The following is a 16574-nucleotide window of genomic DNA, read 5'->3' on the forward strand; positions in this document are numbered from 1 at the left end:
TGTTGGCCATCTGGATGTCTTCTTTACAAAAGTGTCTATTCATGTTTTCTTCCCATTTCTTCACTGGATTATTTGTTTTTCGGGTGTGGAGTTTGGTGAACTCTTTATAGATTTTGGACACATCGTCCGATGTGTCATTTGCAAATATCTTTTCCCATTCCATCGGTTGACTTTTAGTTTTGTGGATTGTTTCCTTTGCTGTGCAGAAGCTTTTTATCTTGATGAGGTCCCAATAGTTCATTTTTGCTTTTAATTCCCTTGCCTTTGGGGATGTGTCAAGTAAGAAATTGCTGTGGCTGAGGTCAGAGAGGTTTTTTCCTGCTTTCTCCTCTAGGGTTTTGATGGTTTCCTGTCTCACATTCAGGTCCTTTATCCATTTTGAGTTTGTTTTTGTGAATGGTGTAAGAAAGTGGTCTAGTTTCATTCTTCTGCATGTTGCTGTCCAGTTATCCCAGCACCATTTGTTAAAGAGACTGTCTTTTTTCCATTGGATATTCTGTCCTGCTTTGTCAAAGATTAGTTGGCCATACATTTGTGGGTCTAGTTCTGGGGTTTCTATTCTATTCCATTGGTCTATATGTCTGTTTTTGTGCCAATACCATGCTGTCTTGATGATGACAGCTTTGTAGTAGAGGCTAAAGTCTGGTATTGTGATGCCTCCCGCTTTGGTCTTCTTCTTCAATATTACTTTGGCTATTCGGGGTGTTTTATGGCTCCATACAAATTTTAGGATTGCTTGTTCAAGCTTTGGGAAGAATGTTGGTGCAATTTTGATTGGGATTGCATTGAATGTGTATATAGCTTTGGGTAGTAGTGACATTTTGACAATATTTATTCTTCCAATCCATGAGCATGGAATGTTTTTCCATTTCTTTTTATCTTCTTAAATTTCCTTCATAAGCTTTCTATAGTTTTCAGCATACAGATCTTTTACATCTTTGGTTAGGTTTATTCCTAGGTATTTTATGATTGTTGGTGCAATTGTGAATGGGATCAGTTTCTTTATTTGTCTTTCTGTTGCTTCATTATTAGTGTATAAGAATGCAACTGATTTCTGTACATTGATTTTGTAGCCTGCAACTTTGCTGAATTCATGTATCAGTTCTAGCAGACTTTTGGTGGAGTCTATTGGATTTTCCATGTATAATATCATGTCATCTGCAAAAAGTGAAAGCTTGACTTCATCTTTGACAATTTTGATGCCTTTGATTTCCTTTTGTTGTCTGATTACTGATGCTGGAACTTCCACCACTATGTTAAACAACAGCGGTGAGAGTGGACATCCCTGTCGTGTTCCTGATCTCAGGGAGAAAGCACTCAGTTTTTCCCCATTGAGGATGATATTTGCTGTGGGCTTTTCATAAATGGCTTTTATGATGTTTAAGTATGTTCCTTCTATCCTAACTTTCTCGAGGGTTTTTATTAAGAAAGAATGCTGAATTTTGTCAAATGCTTTTTCTGCATTGATTGACAGGATCATATGGTTCTTTTCTTTTATTAATGTGATATATCACATTGATTGATTTGTTAATGTTGAACCAGCCCTGCAGCCCAGGAATGAATCCCACTTGATCATGGCGAATAATTCTTTTTATACGCTGTTGAATTCAATTTGCTAGTATCTTATTGAGAATGTTTGCATCCATATTCATCAGGGATATTGGTTCTCTTTTTTTACTGGGTCTCTGTCTGGTTTAGGAATCAAAGTAATGTAGGCTTCATAGAATGAGTCTGGAAGTTTTCCTTCCCTTTCTATTTTTTGGAATAGCTTGAGAAGGATAGGTATTATATCTACTTTAAATGGCTGGTAGAATTCCCCTGGGAAGCCATCTGGTCCTGGACTCTTATTTTTTGGGGAGATTTTTGATATCTGATTCAATTTCTTCACTGGTTATAGGTCTATTCAAGGTTTCTATTTCTTCCTGTTTGAGTTTTGGGAGTGTGTGGGTGTTTAGGAATTTGTCCATTTCTTCCAGGTTGTCCAGTTTGTTGGCATATAATTTTTCATAGTATTCCCTGACAATTGCTTGTATTTCTGAGGGATTGGTTGTAATAATTCCATTTTCATTCATGATTTTATCTATTTGGGTCATCTCCCTTTTCTTTTTGAGAAGCCTGGCTAGAGGTTTGTCAATTTTGTTTATTTTTTCAAAAAACCAACTCTTGGTTTCATTGATCTGCTCTACAGTTTTTCTAGATTCTATATTGTTTATTTCTGCTCTGATCTTTATTATTTCTATTCTTTTGCTGGGTTTGGGGTGTCTCTGCTGTTCTGCTTCTATTTCCTTTAGGTGTGCTGTTAGATTTTGTATTTGGGATTTTTCTTGTTTCTTGAGATAGGCCTGGATTGCAATGTATTTTCCTCTGAGGACTGCCTTCACTGCATCCCAAAGCATTTGGATTGTTGCATTTTCATTTTCGTTTGTTTCCACTTTTTCTTAATTTCTTCTCTAATTGCCTGGTTGACCCATTCATTCTTTAGTAGGGTGTTCTTTAACCTCCATGCTTTTGGAGGTTTTCCAGATTTTTTCCTGTGGTTGATTTCAAGCTTCATAGCATTGTGGTCTGAAAGTATGCATGGTGTGATCTCAATTCTTGTATATTTATGAAGGGTTGTTTTGTGACCCAGTATGTGATCTGTCTTGGAGAATGTTCCATGTGCACTCGAGAATAAAGTATATTCTGTTGCTTTGGGATGCAGAGTTCTAAATATATCTGTCAAGTCCATCTGATCCAATGTATCATTCAGGGCCCTTGTTTCTTTATTGACTATGTTTCTAGATGATCTATCCATTTCTGCAAGTGAGGTGTTAAAGTCCCCTGCAATTACCACATTCTTATCAATAAGGTTGCTTATGTTTGTGATTGTTTTATATATTTGGGGGCTCCTGTATTCGGCACATAGACATTTATAATTGTTAGCTCTTTCTGATGGTTAGACCCTCTAATTATTATATAATGCCTTTCTTCATCTATTGTTACAACCTTTGAAGTCTAGTTTGTCTGATATAAGTATGGCTACTCCAGCTTTCTTTTGATTTCCAGTAGCATGATAGATGGTTCTCCATCCCCTCACTTTCAATCTGAAGGTGTCCTCAGGTCTAAAATGAGTCTCTTGTAGACAGAAAATAGATGGGTCTTGTTTTTTTATCCATTCCGATACCCTATGTCTTTTGGTTGGAGCATTTAGTCCATTTACATTCAGTGTTATTATAGAAAGATATGGGTTTAGAGTCATTGTGATGTCTGTAGGTTTCATGCTTGTAGTGATGTCTCTGGTAACTTGTCTCACAGGATCCCCCTTAGGATCTCTTGTAGGGCTGGTTTAGTGGTGACAGATTCCTTCAGTTTTTTTGTTTGGGAAGACATTTATCTCTCCTAAATGACAGACTTGCTGGATAAAGGATTCTCGGCTGCATACTTCTTCTGTTCATCACATTGAAGATTTCCTGCCATTCTTTTCTGGCTTGCCAAGTTTCAGTAGATAAATCCGTCACTAGTCTTATCTGTCTCCCTTTATATGTTAGAGCATGTTTATCCCTAGCTGCTTTCAGAATTTTCTCTTTATTGTTGTATTTTGCCAGTTTGACTATGATATGTCGTGCAGAAGATCTATTCAAGTTATGTCTGAAGGGAGTTCTTTCTCTGTGCCTCTTGGATTTCAATGCGTTTTTCCTTCCCCAGATCAGGGAAGTTCTCAGCTATGATTTCTTCAAGTACACCTTCAGCACCTTTCCCTCTCCCTCCTCTGGAATCCCAATTATGCGTACGTTATTACATTTAATTGTGTCAGTTCTCTAATTCTCCCCTCATACTCCTGGATTTTTTTATCTCTTTTTCTCAGCTTCCACTTTTTCCATAATTTTATCTTCTAATTCACCTATTTTCTCCTTTGCCTCTTCAATCCAAGCTGTGGTCGCCTCCATTTTATTTTGCACCTCATTTATAGCATTTTTAGCTCCTCCTGTTTCTTAGTCCCTTGATCTCTGTAGTAATAGATTCTCTGCTGTCCTCTGTACTTTTTTCAAGCCCAGCGATTAATTTTATGACTATTATTTTAAATTCATTTTCTGTTACATTGCTTAAGTCGTTTTTGATCAGTTCGTTAGCTGTCGCTACTTCCTGGAGTTTCTTTTGAGGGGAATTCTTCCGTTTTGTCATTTTTGATAGTCCCTGGGGTGGCGCAGAACTGCAGGGCTCTTCCTCTGTGCTGTCTGGAGTAACTTGCGTTGATGGGCGGGGCCGCAGTCAGACCTGATGTCTGCCCCCAGCCCAGCACTGGGGCCACAGACTGGTGTGTACCTTATCTTCCCCTCTCCCAGGGGCAGGCCTCACTGTGGAGTGATGTGGCCCCTGTCTGGGCTATTTGCACACTGCCAGTCTTGGGTTACTGCTTCGATGGGATTTGGCATATTAGCCGGGGTGGATCCGCAAGGTGCACAGGGGCGGGAGGGGCAGGCTCAGCTCGCTTTACCTTCGGTGGTCTGCTTCGGGAGGGGCCCTGCGGCACTGGGAGGGAGGCCGACCCCTCGGAGGGATGGATCCACAGAAGCACAACGTTGGGTGTTTGCATGGTGCAAGCAAGTTCTGTGAGGGGAACTGATTCCCTTTGAAATTTTGGTTGGGGGATGGGCGAGGGAGACGGCGCTTCCCAGCGCCTTTGTTCCCCGCCAAACTGAGCTCTGTCCTCCAGGGCTCAACAACTCTCCCACTCTCTGAACAGAGCTGTTGAGTTATAACATTCCAGATGTTAAGTCCCGCTGGCTGTCAGAACACACTCCGTCCGGCCCCTCCGCTTTTTCAAGCCAGACTCGGGGGCTCTGCCTTGCCGGGAGGGCTGGCTGCCCCTCCACCACCCCAGCTCCCTCCCGCCAGTCCGGGTAGCATGCACTGCCTCTCTGCCGTTCCTACCCTCTTCCATGGGCCTCTCATCTACACTTGGCTCCAGAGAGTCCATTCTAGTCTTCTGGCAGTTTTCTGGGTTATTTAGGCAGATGTGGGTGGAATCTAAGTGGTCAGAAGGACGCAGTGAGCCCAGTGTCCTCCTATGCCACCATCTTCCTCTCCCACAACTCCTTTTTGTATGTTTAGGTGGTTGTGACTGAAGCTTTCAGCAAACCTGGAGACAAATGGATCTGCTATGGTTTAGATTAGAAGGGAGTAGTAAATAGACTAATTAGGGCTGGACAGGTGCTAAAAGAGAATATATGTGCTTTCCATTTTTGACTTTTCTACAGAAACTGCAAGGGAAGGCTCTAATTCATGGGTTCAAATACCAAAATAGAATTATAGTAACTTGGGAGGTTTGGAAAACTTTCAAATCCACTCCTCTCACTACCTATTGCTAAAGAGCTCTTCAAAGCAGGATAGCGTGAAGAGCTAGGTAACTATAAAGCGTCTTACTCTGAATAGGATTACCTCCATACATAATGTGCCTGTGGATCTGACTTAATCAGAGCTTTTAGCAGTATGGGTGGGAAAGAGAAATACTTGTTTTCACCTTCTTGGCATTTAGTCACAAATTTAGGATTTTTGTAACAGGGAATGGGACCCTAATACTAAAGCCTAGATTTCCCAAGGGTGATGCGTTGATACTAGTTCTAGAATGCTATGGGCTAAAAGTAATCGAATCAGAAATCCCTCTGCACAAAAGCAGTGGTGTCAGCAGCAAGCCATATATCCTGGTGAGGTTCCTGCCCTGTGGATGCAGGTAACTTGTGACCTTGTGAGAGGGATGTAATTGGTAGCAGGGGACTGATAATTTCTGGAGATTAATTCTTCATAAAAGTCTTCCTATTCAGGATAGCCTAAGTGTTCTCTATCTTCTGTGTTCTCATCCTAGACCCTTAGGGCAATGACTAAGGAATGGAGTATGGTTCCTGAGGATTTTAGGTATAACTAATAGTTCTGATAGTACTTAGGGATCTTTAATCTATAAACAGAATTGAACACCTGCCATATGCACAGCTTATTCCAAAAGAATAAAGAATCCTCATCAACACAGGATGTACTTTTCTCTGTAAGTAATAATCTATTTGATGTTTGCCCTTCCTTGTGTTTCAGAATTAACCATGTTTGTGCTTGGAATGAATGGCTGATGGATAGTCAAAAGGACAGAGGGAGGGATGAGTGTAGCTATAAATTAATAGGTTTACAGATAAAAAAACACACAAAAATACACTCAATTAATAACCAAAATAGTTTATAACTTAATATTCTTTCACATAAAAAATAGCTACCTTTAAATAATGCTTTTTCTACCATCTTAAGGACATAAGAAATGTTGAACATTAAGACTTTACTTGCATTCCTTATATTTAATTTCCACATTTCATATTTGCTACTCATAATTTCACCAAGATCTGTTTTACCCGTCTTTTACATAGTATTTCACCCTTTAATTATTATTTCAGAATTGCACTTACTGGCATATGGTAATTGAGCACTTGGGATGTGGCTAGTAGTCCAAACTGAGTTGTGCTGAGATGTAAAATATACCAGATTTTGGAGACGAAGTATGGGGAAAAATGTAAAAACTCAATTTTTATACTGATATTTAGATTGATTATATAAATTACCCAAATTAATTTCATTTCTTTTTATCTTTTTAAATGTTGCTATAAGAACACTGAAAATTACATGTGGCTCATATTATACTTCTATAGGACAGCACAGGGCCCAAACACTTGAAAATAAGGTGGCTACAGCTTTAACACACCAGTATTCCATATATTATCTGCTTTTGGAAAAGGGCATTGTAAAAAATAACAATCCAACTACTTATGTGCATGTTTTTACTTTTTTCTAATGAACATATATTACTTTTTAAATAGAGAAAGTAAAGATGTTATATTCTGTTTATAATCTTAGACTTACAAAAAAAGACTAGCATTTAAGACATGGAGCGTAAAAGATTAAAACAATAAATCAAATTCCCCTCTTAAAATGTGAAATACGTTTTGCACCTTTTATATCAGATGCGAAAACGAGGCACCCGGAGGTAGAAGTGGAAATCTGGGAGAACACAAGTGAGTTTTTCTGCCTGTACAAAGTTATAATTCTTGTCAAATACTGTGGAAGCTCTGCCACTCAGGTGGCTGTGGATGTGACTGTTCAAACCACTGTGCTCACATTCTTCTCCATGTTTCCATGAGAAACAGGAGCTGTTTTTCTGGTACCAAGGATTAATACACACTTAGTCAAAAATGGCGGAGTATGAGCAGTTTTTTTCTTTTCATATCTAGAATTTAAGTTAGACCTTTTACAATTCATCTCCCTAGCTCTAATCCTCTGACATAAAGGGACTTGTCCAGAAGTTACTTAAAATGTGACTGGTTAATGATTTTCAGTAAAATATAGCATAATGGTTTTTTTTTTTCTCTTTCTCTTTCTCTCTCTCTCTTTTTTTTTTTCCACTGGTTTAGGGCAGTTTATTTTGAAATGTTGCTCTTGTACTATTTGCTTTCTGGCAACATACTGGAACATTAGTTTTCAAAAGCCTTTTTCTGACAGTGGCACAATCCCATTCATCATCCATCATCAGGCCTTTCCATGAGGTCACAGAAAATCCCAGTTGCTAATAATACTCCGATGCATTCACTTCCTCTGCAAAAGCAACCGGCACAACCACCCCCTGCCGGTGCAGTTCTCGAAGAACATCTAATATTGAGTCTAATTCTGTGCGGAACTTGTCCAACTCACGATTCTTCAACTGTGCAAGTCTTTTCCATTTCTCAATTTCTTTGCTTTGCTCAGTTTCTACTACTTGGTGTGTTTGCTGTATTATCTGCAAACAAAATAAACAAAAATAAAAATCTATTATTACTGTTACAGTTCATCGTGGGGGTGAAGATTTAACATTCCAAGAAAGCTCAAGTGCGACAATGTTGACTATAGTAGAGGGGAGGGAGAAGGAGAGGGAGCCTGTGTCCATCAATAAGCTTGTGGAAGAAGAGGGTAAGAACCAGGAATTCTCATTCTGATAGGGAGGAGTTAGGGAGCTTGAGTTTTGTTTTTTTTTTTTTTTTTTAACTCAAAGCTTTAAAAAAAATGTGGCATTCAAAGCATCAGAAATTTCTAATACCTTGGTATGAATCCAAACACCCCCCCCCCCACCAATGTAGTTCCTCAAGATTAGCACTTGAGACACAATCAAAACGGTTCTAATATACAACACACGTCGTTAATATACATTACAGCAGTAAAAATGATAAAAGTACATGCATGTAGCATCTATCATGTGCCAGGCTTGGTTTTACATAGAACATTTTACATATGTTAACTCATTTAACCCTGCAAAATGTAGTAGGACGTGAATTTTATATATTTACCCCCATTTACCAGGTAGGGAAATAGAGGCACAGATAAGCAAAAAATAATTTGCTCAAGATTCACACACAACTGATTGGAGGCAGAGTCAGGGTTTATACCCAAGCAGTTTGGCCTCAGTGTCCCTGCTCTTGCCATTTGCAACAATGTGGATGGAACTAGAGTGTATTATGCTAAGCAAAATAAGTCAGTCATGGAAACACAAATATATGATTTCACTCATATGGAATTTAAGAAACAACAAGGGGCGCCTGGGTGGCTCAGTCAGTTAAGTGTCTGACTTCGGCTCAGGTCATGGTCTCGCAGTTTGTGAGTTCGAGCCCCACGTTGGGCTCTGTGCTGTCAGCTAGGAGCCTGGAACCTGTTTCACATTCTGTGTCTCCCTTTCTCTCTCCCCTACCCCTGCTCATGCTCTCTCTCTCTCTCTGTCTCTCAATAGTAAATAAATGTTAAAAAAAAAAATTAAAAAAAAGAAAAAGAAGCAACAGATGAACATGGGGGAAAGAAAGGAAAAATAAGATAAAAATAGAGATACACAGAATAAACTGAGGGTTGCTGGAGGGGAGAAAGGTGGGGGAATGGGCTAAATGGGTGATGGGCATTAATGAGGGCACTTGTTGAGATGAGTGCTGGGTGTTATATGGAAGTGATGAATCACTGGGTTCTACTCCTGAAACCAATACTACACTGTGTTAACTGACTTGAATTTAAATTAAAAAAAAAAAAAAAAAAAAAAAAGTATGGTAGAATACAACTGTGAAGTCACCTGGCCCTCGGTTTCTCTTTGTTGGGAGATTTTTGATTGCCGATTCTGGATTCTGTCGTCTTATTAGTAACTGGTCTGTTCAGATTTTCTGTTTCTTAATGATTCAGACTTGGTAGGGTGTATGTTTCTAGCAATTTACTGATTTCTTCTAAGTTGTACTGTTTGTTGGCATATAGTTGTATATGGTACAACTCCTATGATCCTCTGCATTTCTATGGTATCAGTTGTAATGTTTCCTCTTCTATTTATAATTTTAAGTCCTCTCTTATTTCTTGGTTGGCCTAGCTGAAGGTTTGTCAATTTTATCTCTTCAAAGAACCAACTCCTAGAGTTTTGTTAATATTTTCTATTGTCTTCCTATACTCCATTTCATTTATTTTTGCTCTAATCTTTATTTCTAACCTTCTGCTAACTTTGGGATTATTTTGTCCTTTTTCTAGTTCTTTGAGCTGGTAAGTTAAGTTGTTTGAGATCTTTTTCTTGATGTATGCATTTATCACTATTACATTCTCTCTTAGAACTGTTTTTGCTGCTACCCATATGTTTCGGTATGTTGTGTTTCCATTTTCATTTGCCTCAAGATACTTTTTATTTTACCTTTAATTTCTTCTTTGATCCATCGTTAATTAGGAGGTGATGTTGAATTTTTATGTGTTTATGAATTTTCCAGTTTTCTTCCTCCTGTTGACTTCTAGTTTCCTATCATTGTGTTCAGAAAGCATGCTTGCTATGATTTCAATCTTAAAATTGCTAAGGCTTTTGTGGCCTACCATATTATCTATACTAGAAGATTTTCCTTGTGTGCTTGAGAAGAATGGTTATTTTGCTGCTGTTGGAAGGAATGTACTGTGTATGTCTGTTAGGTCCATTTTGTCTATAGCACTGTTTAAATCCCATTGTTTAAATCCTTACTGATTGATTGGATAGATCTATCCATTGATAAGATCCATTCTATCATTGTATTGCTGTTTATTTCTCTATACATAGGTGCTGTGATGTTGGATGCATAAATATTTACAATTGATATATTTAATTGATGGATTGACCCTTTTAACATTATGAAATTACCTTTGTCTCTTTTGTAGATTTTTAGCATAAAATCTATTTTGTCTGACATAATTATAGCTACTCCTGATTTCTACTGGTTACCATTTGATTGAAATACATTTTTCTATCCTTTCCCTCAGCCTATGATGTTTGTCTTAAAGCTAAAGTCTCATGTAGGGGCATATTGTTGGATCTGTATTTCATCCACTTGGGAATTATGTGGTTTGAATGGAGAATTTAATCAATTTACATTTAAAGGAATTACTGATAAAGATTTACAATTGCCATTTTATTTTTTGACTGTTTTGTAGATCCTATGTTCCTTGCTTATCTCTTGCAGTTGTCTTTTGTGATGTGATAACTTTTTGTAGTAGTATTCTTTGACTCCTTTATCATAATCTTTTCTGTAATTGGTACGGGTTTTTCTTTTGTGGTTACCATGAAGCTTACATAAAATATGATATAACAACCTAATTTAAGTAGATAACTTTACACTTTTACTCCACCCCTCCCCTCAACTTCAGGTTATTGATGTTAAAATGAACATTTTTTATATTTTGTATCCAATAACAAATTAGTATAGTTATGGTTATTTTTAATGTTTTTTAGCTTTTTTTAAAAACACATTTATTATCGAGAGACAGAGAGAGAAAGAGAATGAGCATGGGAGGGGCAGAAACAGGGGGAGACACAGTATCTGAAGCAGGCTCCAGGCTCTGAGCTGTCAGCACAGAGCCCGATGCAGGCCTCGAACTCACGAGCAGTGAGATCATGACCTGAGCCAAAGTCGGATGCTTAACCAACTGAGCCACCCAGGCACGCCTGTTTTTTAACTTTTAAACTAGAGTTGTAAATGAATTATGAATTGCCACTACAATCTTAGTGAATCTGACTTTGGACTATTTATCATTTCCAGTGAGTTTTATACCTAATAATCATACATTTTAAATATGTTAATTAGCTTCATTTTATTTCCACCTGACAAATTCCATTTAGCATTTATTTTAAGGTGGGTCTAGAGGTGATGAACTTAGTTTTTTATGTTTATTGTATTGGTATAATAAACATGTAACATTAGGTTCACATGTGTGACATATGATTGATATTTGCGAATATTGCAGAAAGATCACCACATAATACTAGTTAATATCCATTGTCATACATAGTTACAAAATTTGTTTTTCTAGTAAGGAGAACTGTTGAGATTTGCTCTTTAATAGCTTTAACATATACAGTTTATTATATTAACTATAGTCACCACAATGCATATTACATCCATATAACTTATTTTAGCTGGAAGTTTGTACCTTTTTCTCCTGGCACCCATTTTTCCTACCTCCCATGCCCTACCCCTGGAAACCACCTATCTATTCTCTATATCTATAAGCATGGCATTTAAATTTTTTAAAATTAACTTAAAAAAATTTTTGATGGTTTTTATTAGTGTATAGGAATGCAACAGATTTCTGTATATTATTTTGTATTCTGCAACTTTACTGAATTTTTTATTTCTAATAGTTTTTGGTAAAGTCTTTAGGGTTTCTTATATATTATGTCATGTCATCTGCAAAGAGTGGTAGTTGTACTTCCTTTCTAATTTCGTGGCATTTTATTTTTTTTAAAATTTTTTTAATATTTATTTTTGACAGAGAGAGAGACAGAGCATGAGCAGGGGAGGGGCAGAGAGAGAGGGGAAGACACAGAATCCGAAGCAGGCTCTAGGCTCTGAGCTGTCAGCACAGAGTCTGACGTGGGGCTCGAACTCAGACCGCGAGATCATGACCTGAGTTGAAGTCAGACGGATATTCACCCAACTGAGCCACCCAGGTGCCCCAGAGGCATTTTATTTCTTGACTAATTGCTCTTGTTAAGATTTCCAATACTATTTTGAATAAATGTGGTGTGAGTGGGCATCCTTATCTTGTTCATGATCTTAAAGGAAAAGCTTTCAGCTTTTCACCATGGATTATGAGGATAGCTATGGGTTTTTAATATATGGATTTCATTATGTCGAAGTACCTTCCCTCTATACCATTTGTTGAGTTTCTATCAGGAAAAGATATTGAACTTTGTCAAATGCTTTTTCTACATCTACTGAGATCATCTTAAGCTTTTTACTCTTCATTTTGTTAATGAGGTGTATCACACTGATTTGTGGATGAGGAACAATTTCTGCATTTCTGGAATAAATCCAACTTAATGGTGTATGACCCTCTTAGGATGTATTGCTGATATTGACTTGATAATATTTTGTTGATGATTTTTATATCTATGTTCATGAGGGATATTGGCCAGTGTTGCCTTGTGTCATCCTTGCAAGGTTTTGGCACTGGAGTGATGCTGGCCCTGCAAAATAAGTTTGGAAGAGTTCCCTCCTTTTTGTTTGCAAATGTTTCAAAAGAATTGGTACCAATTATTTAAATGTTTTTAGAATTCACCAGGGAAGCCCTCTGGTCCTGGATGTTGTTTGTTGAGAGGTTTTTGATTATCAATTCAATCTCCTTAATAATAATCAGTCTTTTCAAGTTTTCTATTTCTTCATGATGTCTTCTTGTTAAGTTTTGTTCCTAGGAATTTATCCATGTCTTTTGGTCGTCTAATTTGTTGCTGTACAATTATTCATGCCAGTCTCTTATGATCCTTTGTATTTCTGTGGTATCAGTTGTAATGTCTCCTCTTTCATTTTGAGATCATTTATTTTAGTTTTCTCTCTCTTTTCTTGGTTAGTCTACCTAAAGGTCTGTTAATTTTATCTTTAAAAGAACCAACTCTTATTTTTAGTCTTTATTTCATTTATTTCTGCTCTGATCTTTGTTACTTCCTTCTGTCAACTTTGGGCTTCATTTATTCTTCTCTCTCTAGTTCTGTGAGGTTTAAAGTTGTCTATATGAAATCTTTTTTGGTTCTTCATATATGCATTTATTGCTATGAACTTATATCAGTTATTTTTCCTGCCTCCCCTAAGTTTTGGTATATTGTGTTTCCATTCTGAAAATATTTCCTTGACAATTAGTGATATTGAACATCTTTTCATGTGTTTGTTGGTCATCTGTATGTCTTTATAAGAATATTCAGGTCCACTGCCCATTTTTATTTATTTTACTTTTTAAATTAATTAATTTTTTAATTTACATCCAAGTTAGTTAGCATATAGTGCAACAATGATTTCAGGAGTAGATTCCTTAATCCCCTTACCCATTTAGATCATCCCCCCTTCGACAACCCTCCAGCAATGCTGTTTGTTCTCTACATTTAAGAGTCTCTTATGTTTTGTCCCTCTACCTGATTTTTATTATTTTTGCTTCCTTTTGTACTTATACTCATCTGTTTTGTATCTTAAAGTCCTCATATGAGTGAAGTCATATGATATTTGTCTTTCTCTATTGACTAATTTCGCTTAGCTTAATACCCTCCAGTTCCATCCACGTAGTTGCAAATGTCAAGAATTCATTCTTTTTGATTGCTGAGTAATACTCCATTGTGTATATACATATACCACATCTTCTTTATCCATTCATCTGTTGATGGACATTTGGGCTCTTTCCATACTTTGGCTATTGTCAACAGTGCTGCTATAAACATTGGGGTGCCTGTGCCCCTCTGAAACAGCACACCTGAAAGACTATACTTTCAGGGATCATTTCTATAGTTTGTGAAACAGCACACCTGTATCCCTTGGACAAATACCTAGTAGTGCAATTGCTGGGTCTTAGGGTAGTTCTATTTTTAATTTTTTGAGGAACCTCCATACCGTTTTCCAGAATGGCTGCATCAGTTTGCATTTCTACCAGCAGTGCAAAAGAGAGCCTCTTTCTCCACATCCTCGCCAACATCTGTTGTTGCCTGAGTTGTTAATGTTAGCCATTCTGACAGGTGTGAGGTGGTATCTCATTGTGGTTTTGATTTTTATTTCCCTGATGATGAGTGATGTTGAGCATTTTTTCATATGTCGGTTGGCCATCTGGAAGTCTTCTCTGGAGAAGTGTCAATTCATGTCTTTTGCCCATTTCTTCACTGGATTGTTTTTTGGGTGTTGAGTTTGATTAAGTTCTCTATAGATTTTGGACACTACCTCTTTATCTGATAGGTCGTTTGCAAATATCTTCTCCTATTCTGTCAGTTGCCTTTTACTTTTGCTGATTGTTTCCTTTACTGTGCAGAAGCTTTTTATCTTGATGAGGTCCCAATGGTTCATATTTGCTTTTGTTTCCCTTGCCTCTGGAGACATGTCAAATAAGTTAATGTGCTGAGGTCAAAGAGGTTGCTCCCTGTTTTCTCCTCTAGGATTTTGATGGCTTCCTGTCTTATATTGAGGTCTTTCATCCATTTTGAGTTTATTTTTGTGTATGGTATAAGAAAGTGGTCCAAGTTCATTTTTCTGCATGTCACTGTCCAGTTTTCCCAGCACCATTTGCTGAAGAGACTGTCTTTATTCCATTGGATATTCTTTCCTGCTTTGCCAAAGATTAGTTGGCCATATATTTGTGGATCCATTTCTGGGTTCTCTGTTCCATTGATCTGAGTGTCTCTTTTTGTGCCAGTAGCATACTGTCTTGATAATTACAGCTTTGTAATACATACTGAAGTCCAGGAATGTGATGCCTCCAGCTTTGGTTTTCTTTTTCAAGATTGCTTTGGTTCCATACAAATTTTAGGACTGTTCTAGCTCTGTGAAGAATGCTGTTGTTATTCAGATTGGGATTGCACTGAATATGTAGATTGCTTTGGGTGGTATTGACATTTTAACAATATTTGTTCTTTCAATCAATGAGCATGGAATATTTTTCCCATTTTTTTGTGTGTGTGTGTCTTCTTCAATTTCTTTCATAAGCTTTCTGTAGTTTTCAGTGTGTAGATTTTTTCATCTCTTTAGTTAGATTTATTCCTAGGTATTTTATGGTTTTTGGTACAACTGCAAATGGGATTGATTCCTTGATTTCTCTTTCTGTTGTTTCATTATTGGTGTATGGGAATGTGACTGATTTCTGTGCATTGATTTTATATCCTGCGACTTTGCTGAATTCATGGATCAGTTCTAGCAGTTTTTTGGTGAAATCTTTTGGGTTTTCCATATAGAGTATCATGTCATCTGCAAAGAGTGAAAGTTTGACTTCCTCCCGGCCAATTTTGATGCCTTTTATTTCTTTGTGTTGTCTGACTGCTGGGGCTAAGACTTCCAATTCTATGTTGAATACCAGTGGTGAGAGTGGACATCCCTGTCGTGTTCCTGACCTTAGGGAGAAAGCTCTCAGTTTTTCCCCATTCAGGATGATATTAGTGGTGGGTCTTTCATATATGGCTTTTATGATGCTAAGGTATGATCCTTTTTTTTTTTTAATCTTTATTTATTTTTGAGAGAAAGAGAGAGCATGGGCAGGTGAGGGGCAGAGAGAGAGGGAGACACAGAATTTGAACCAGGCTCCAGGCTCTAACCTGACAGCACAGAGCCCAACACGGAGCTTGAACCCACAGACAGTGAGATCATGACCTGAGCCAAAGTTGGGGGCCCAACTGACTGAGCCACCCAGGTGCCCCAAGATATGATCCTTCTATCCCTTCTTTCTTGAGGGTTTTCAATTTTTTTTTTTTTCAACGTTTTTAATTTATTTTTGGGACAGAGAGAGACAGAGCATGAATGGGGGAGGGGCAGAGAGAGAGGGAGACACAGAATCGGAAACAGGCTCCAGGCTCCGAGCCATCAGCCCAGAGCCTGACGCGGGGCTCGAACTCACGGACCGCGAGATCGTGACCTGGCTGAAGTCGGACGCTTAACCGACTGCGCCACCCAGGCGCCCCTTGAGGGTTTTCATCAAGAAAGGATTTGTATTTTGTCAAATGCTTTCTCTGCATCTATTGAGAGGATCATGTGGTTCTTGTCCTTTCTTTTATTGACGTAATGTGTCACATTGATTGTTTTACGGATATCGAACCAGCCCTGCATCCCAGGTATAAATGTCACTTGATCATATGGAATAATTCTTTTAATGTATTGTTGGATCCAGTTGGCTAGTATCTTGTTGAGGATTTTTGCATCTATGTTCATCAGGGAAACTGGTCTGTAATTCTCCTTTTTAGTGGGGTCTTTGTCTGGTTTTGGAATCAAGGTAATGCTGGCTTCACAGAATGAGTTTGGATGTTTTCCTTCCATTTCTATTTTTTGGAACAGCTTCAAAAGAATAGGTGTCAACTCTTCTTTAAATGTTTGGTAGAATTCCTTTGGAAAGCCATCCGGCCCTGGACTCTTTGGGAGATTTTTGATAACTAGGTGTTTCTAGGAATTTGTCCATTTCTTCCAGATTGCCCATTTTATTGGCGTATGATTGCTCAGATTATTCTATTGTTTGTATTTCTGCTGTGTTGGTTGTGATCTATTCTCTTTCATTCTTGATTTTATGTATTTGGATCCTTTCCTTTTTCTTTTTGATCAAACTGG

At 37.8% G+C, this 16574-nt stretch overlaps 1 protein-coding gene across 3 annotated transcripts in view; it reads right to left on the bottom strand.

Moving 5' to 3' along the window:
* Positions 1 to 6182: 6182 nt before the first annotated feature.
* CEP162 (centrosomal protein 162) overlaps positions 6183 to 16574 on the bottom strand; it is a 114310-nt gene continuing 103918 nt past the window's right edge. For all 3 annotated transcript variants that reach the window (XM_060616090.3, XM_060616089.3, XM_060616092.3), the window contains one exon: positions 6183 to 7786. In XM_060616090.3, the coding sequence (XP_060472073.3) occupies positions 7577 to 7786 (210 nt within the window). In that variant the 3' untranslated portion in view covers positions 6183 to 7576. The remainder of the gene's footprint in view (positions 7787 to 16574) is intronic.

This window comes from Panthera onca, chromosome B2 (assembly GCF_046562875.1).
Source record: "Panthera onca isolate mPanOnc1 chromosome B2, mPanOnc1 haplotype 2, whole genome shotgun sequence".
Taxonomy (NCBI): Eukaryota; Metazoa; Chordata; class Mammalia; order Carnivora; family Felidae; genus Panthera; species Panthera onca.